The sequence below is a fragment of the Propithecus coquereli genome, unplaced genomic scaffold (genome assembly GCF_000956105.1).
Source record: "Propithecus coquereli isolate 6110/MARCELLA unplaced genomic scaffold, Pcoq_1.0 Scaffold25, whole genome shotgun sequence".
NCBI classification, from domain to species: domain Eukaryota; kingdom Metazoa; phylum Chordata; class Mammalia; order Primates; family Indriidae; genus Propithecus; species Propithecus coquereli.
In genome coordinates this window covers 8,075,198-8,080,587 of record NW_012148063.1, presented here as the reverse complement: position 1 = coordinate 8,080,587, position 5,390 = coordinate 8,075,198, and the positions used below count along the sequence as shown (strand labels likewise).

Here is a 5,390-nt window from a genome sequence, read left to right as displayed (position 1 = left end):
TTAATAATTTATCTTTTATTGAAATTGTTGAATAATTTATATTACAGTAAAGTTGATTGAAAAAAAAATGAAGAGAAAAATCAATTTTAAAAAATACACTCATGTTGAAATCAAATAAGCCAGCCAAACTGGTACAAACCAAGGGATTCTGTAGGGCAGTTTGCTTTTCAGTATATGAATACCATCGAGTCTATATACAATTCCATAATGTGAGAAAAGTCACTCATTAAACACTTTTAGAAGGGAGTGGACGGCCCGTGGGAGGACACCAGCACGGCCTGCCCTGTCCTTCCCTCCCGCGACACTGAGCGGCCGCCCCAGCCTCTCTCCGTGCACGAATCCAAGTGCAATGCCAGGGGCGAGATTCGGGCCCATCATTTTTCATGCAATTTCCGTAAGTCACACTGTGCAAATTAAGGCTTCTTATAGGTCGAATGGTTGATAAACATTTTTTTTCTTAAAAAAATAAGCACAGTAAAGGTGGCATCATGAGAACCTGAAGAGATGAGACCTATACCCCAAATCTGGAGAAAAGTTATTTTCTCTGACATCTAACTCCACTCTCACACACACAAAAATCAATCTTTGGGTGCGTTGTTTGAATTCACCAGCCGGTGAAAGAAATACTGACGAATGTGCTCTGTACACCTAGGGTTGAAGATGTCTTGCAAAGCTGCAGCTGTTCCTGACTAAAGGCATAGAACAGGAGAACCCTCCAAAACCTAGGCACTCGGGGACCCTGTGCACATATGTGTGTGTGCGCGCACATGCGTGTGTCCTTTAAGAAAGAGAAAGCAAAAGAGAAAAGACACAGAATGAGTATTCCAACTCAGGGGACACAGTAACCACCAGTTCGAAATTCCACCAGCGACGTCCCAGCACACTGACAGCCTCCCCTTCTCAGAATGGATGAACTGGTACATGACACCCCTGCCGGCAGGAAGAAACTGTTGCTGTTTTCTTTTTTCCTTTTTCTCAAACCTGAGTAATTGTCAAAGTCAATAAATAGGGGGAGAGAATAAAATGCTAAAATATAATGGTCAGATACCCTACAGGGCCTAAAGCAGCAAGGGTTTGTTTCAAATGCAGCCCTCTGTTCTGAGATGTGTCTGGCCTTAAGCTTGCAAATGAGGACTTGGGGCAAAACCCCGGGCATGAGGCACCGCCCTGTGGCCGACCGAGCCACGCCTTACTCCCGCGACTGTAAACACTCGTGAAGGAGCAGGGCCTGACCTCCCTCACCCTCTGCTCCAGCACAAAAACTCTTCCCTTTTGAGACAGTTTTTGTTAAAGGCAAAGTTATCGAAGCGTCGTCAAGTTGAAGTCTTATTTGGTTGGAGGTGCTTGGCTGTCCCGGCTCCACGTCCTGCAGGCACCGCGGAGTCAGATGTGTAAGAGGTCCTCGTCGCTGTCGTCATGGAAGGACACCAGCGTAGTGGACGCCGCCGCCTTCTGCTGTGCAGACTTGGGCTTCCCTCTTCTCGCCCTCTCTCCCGTCACCAGCCCCGCCCGGTCGTCCGCCTGCTCACCGAGCGCCTTCCCCTGTGGGTTTCTCGCTGGGTGGGAGCTTTCTGCCCCGCCTCCCCTACCCGAGTGAACTTTCACCTCTGGGATGGTCAGAACCTCGTCCTCGCTGTCCTGCTCGTCCCCGCGCAGGGAGCTGAGGGCCTCGGCTTTCACGGACTTGGTGGTGATGTGGCCGTTTTCCTGCCCTTCCTTCCCCGGCCTTGGAGTTGGCAGCTGGATCTCCTCCATCAGCCACTCCGTTTCATTCTCATCTGCCTCTTCTTCCTTGCTCACCTGCAAGGGATCAAGAGCAGAGACCATGTGAGCCCATCAAAGGCCCCTGTTCTGCTCCTCTGTTACCTCAGCCACGACCCACCCCAAGTCAAGGACCCTTTCCGCTGGCGCGAGTCGGGGAGCCAACCCACTGCCCACCAGAATCACCGCGTCTCTAGTTCCCAGGTCCCCACCGGTGGAAGGCAAGGGCTGGCAACCCCTGCTCACCCCAAAGCAGGAGGGCTGCTGGAGGGGTTAGCAGATGGGTGGCTTAGCAGGGGCCTCATGGCTAAGGGGCAGGGCCACACAGAACGTGCTCGGAACGGCCCAGACAGGGAGAGTGGGCCAATGATAGGCCAGCAGCACCGGCGGCAGAAGGAGCTCTCTGGGCTACTCATCGCTTGCAAGGTGCCCATTGGCAGGGAGGGGACACAGAGTATGTAGGGAAGACACAGAAGGGACTCGTACGAAAAAGTCTAGTTTCAGAAAGCAATTTGGCAATACCTATCGAGTGTCACCAACATATTTATGTCCTTTGACATAGAGAATATCTCTTTTCTAGAAATTAATCTGAAGGAAACCGTCCACACGCTAGATGCACAAACATCTTCATTACTCTGTTTTTTAAAGAATAACCGAAAAGTGGAAATAACCTAAATATTAAATACTCTAATGAAACCAATTGCAAATACAACGAGAGACACTTGAAGGACAAAAAGACAAAAAGACAAAAAGTGCGCAGGGGAAGCAGCGGAGGCCGTGGGTAACGTTTTCTTCCTCGCTGTCGAGTCGCCTGTGCCGCTGCTCTCAGCTGCACTGTCGCTGCTACGACGCGACAGCGCTGGAGGTGGGCAGGCGCGCACCCCGGAGACGCAGCAGAAATTACCTTTGAGTATTTGTAGGACACGTTTGAACTTCTTCTACAGCAATTGGTTAGTTTGCTCATCACCGTTTCCCTATAAAAGAGGAGCGAGTAAGCACTGCCAGGAGGAAGGAGCAGGACCAGGAACCCCACCCCGCCAGCCTCAACCCGGCGCTGGCACCATCCATAGAGTTTCGAACTGAGAACCTTGAGGCTTCTGCTGCTGCTGGGCTCAGAGAAAAGACAAACCCAAGCCCGAGATCTGAGCGTGCTGCACGTGCCCCGCCCCGACCCGAGGTGGGCCCGCCCGACCCCTCCTCACCTCCTTTCCTTCTTATACAGCAGGAGGCCCAGCAGGCAGCCGGTGAGCGCCACCAGAAGCAGGCTGAGGACTGCCCCGACGGCCTGGCTGCGCTCTGAGAGCCCCCTGGACCCCTGCCCGTTGTCCCCAGGATCCTCAGTGTCCCTGGAAGGAAGTCACAAGAAAGGACGCCATGTCAGTGAGTGGTACCACCACCACAGCCAAGCCCCTAAGAATGCCCAATGCAGAGAGCTCCGCCTGTACAAACCGCACGAGATTCTGACTTACTCCAACCTAGCGCAGCAAGATCCGCTCGACGTGGAAAAGAGCAACAAAAACCTTCTGAGGATGAGGCAGGGTGTTGGGAGACAGATTAGGAAACACTGCTTCACACTTCATGGGATGTTATCAACACTCAGGACATGAGGACAGACACAGCCCCTCCAGGGCTGGCCCACCCCGGTGGGGCAAAGGCCCTCCTAGAGCAAAACCTCCGAGAAGCCCGCGGGCCACACTCCTCTTCCGGTGCCAAACCGCTGTTCTCTCTGAATTTGTTCTGGGAAGAGGCAGTGAGCATGGCCCTGGCTTCCCTATTTCAGACACAGCCTCAACGCTCTGCAGGGGCTGAGGGAACCGCCACAGGACAACCCTGGGCCCCGCCGTGCCGTCTCTCCAAACCTGTTACGCCCCGGGAGTGGGCGAGGGGAAACACACCTGCTCTGTCATCAGGGAAGAGTTCGCAGTCCCCCACCCAGCACCGGCATTTATACTTAGCGGAAAACGCAATATATTTCCATGACATTAAACATTCAAGGAAAATTGTGAAAACAATACAAAATGCGAAACAACTGGACTGGCTTCCCTTTCTACTCAGAGGACATGTGTGTCATGACTCGACACTTCTCATCTCTCTGGCCTCTGTCATTTGTCACACGCACAGAAACAGAATCACGTAACAGAAATTCCTCCCCACCGAGAGAAGGCAGAGGACAGCGATGAGAAATAGAAATAGACGGGCTGCTCAGGATAAAAAGAGAGGCCACCTCAACCTGCCACACACGCGATGAAGTCGGATGCTGAGGCTGCTAGCTGTTCACCTAGAAAAGTACTTAATTAGGACGAGCTTGGCTCCAAACAATCGGGTCAGAGGGCAACTAACCAACCAGCAGCTTGGCCACGTGAGGGTCACTGAGTCAAAGTTCAGCTTAAGCCCAACAATTCTGTCTAAAACTCAGAAAGACGGGAAACAGGAGCACTGGGTGTGCGGTTCTACCCTGGCAGGCACTGCTGACCCTGCTTGGGTGGAAACACGCCCACGCGGCACACACATGCTTGCGGACTCCGCACATCTGCTCAAAGCCAGGAACCCACTGGCCCAGAACCACCTTGGGCCAGCCACTGAGAAACACTTCGGATGTATCCCGAGAGACCCGCACCATCCTCCAGTTCTAAGTCTGTTTTAATTTCTACCTTTCATTTCTTCTTTGAACCATGGATTATTTAGAAACGTGTTTAAAGTTTCCAAATATGCCTATATTTTTCAGCTGTTTGTTCTTGGTCCCTGGCTTAATCGCATCATGCATGTAGTTAATATGGCATCAACCTTTAGAAATTTGCTGAGACTTGGCCATTTCATGGTTAATTTCGACAAAATTTTGTAAAGGTTCCGTGTGAGCTTGAGAGAACAGCATTCTCCAGTTGTTGGGAACACTGTCCTGTGTAGGTCTATTAAATCTAGCTTTTCCTTGTGTTGTCCCCCTCTTGCAAAAAGCCTTCCTTTTTGTCTACTTGGCCCGGCAATCACTAAGAGATAGAGATTTGTCATTTTCTCCTACGTGTGGTTTGTCAATTTCTGCTTTACACACGGAAGCTTTCTTATTAGGCTGACATAAGTTTAGAATTCTTGTATCTTCCCTGTAAATTGAGCCTTTTTAAAATTTTAAGGACCCTCTTTATTCTTAACACTTTTTCCTAGTATCTTATTTTATCTGATTACTAACATGAGTACAGCTTTCTTTCATGGTACTTGCCTGGTGTATCTTTTCTTATCTTTTGACCTTTCGTCTTTTCTGTGTCCTTGTTTTAGGCATATTCCCTGTCAACAAAGCTGTTTTAAAAATCCAGTTTGACAACTTGTCTTTCAGTTGGCAAGTTTAGTCCATTTACGTGTATCATGGTTATTGATACATTTAGATTTATTTCTACCACCTTAGGCTAGAATTTCTACTTGTCTAATTTTATTATGCTTTTTCCTTTTTGTCTTCTTTTGGGACTTAAGTTTTTTTTTTTGTTTGTTTGAGACAGAGTCTCACTCTGTTGCCCTGGCTAGAGTGAGTGCCGTGGTGTCAGTCTAGCTCACAGCAACCTCAAACTCCTGGGCTCAAGCAATCCTCCTGCCTCAGCCTCCCGAGTAGCTGGGACTACAGGCATGCGCCACCATGCCCGGCT

General features: G+C 50.0%; 1 protein-coding gene across 1 annotated transcript in view; it reads right to left on the bottom strand.

Annotated features, from left to right (window-relative positions):
- The window catches only part of IGF2R (insulin-like growth factor 2 receptor), a 104,718-nt gene continuing 99,328 nt past the window's right edge, over positions 1 to 5,390 (bottom strand). Inside the window, 3 exon segments of the mRNA XM_012646830.1 lie at positions 1 to 1,800; positions 2,666 to 2,735; positions 2,964 to 3,107. Coding sequence (XP_012502284.1) covers positions 1,384 to 1,800; positions 2,666 to 2,735; positions 2,964 to 3,107 — 631 coding nt within the window. The 3' untranslated portion in view covers positions 1 to 1,383.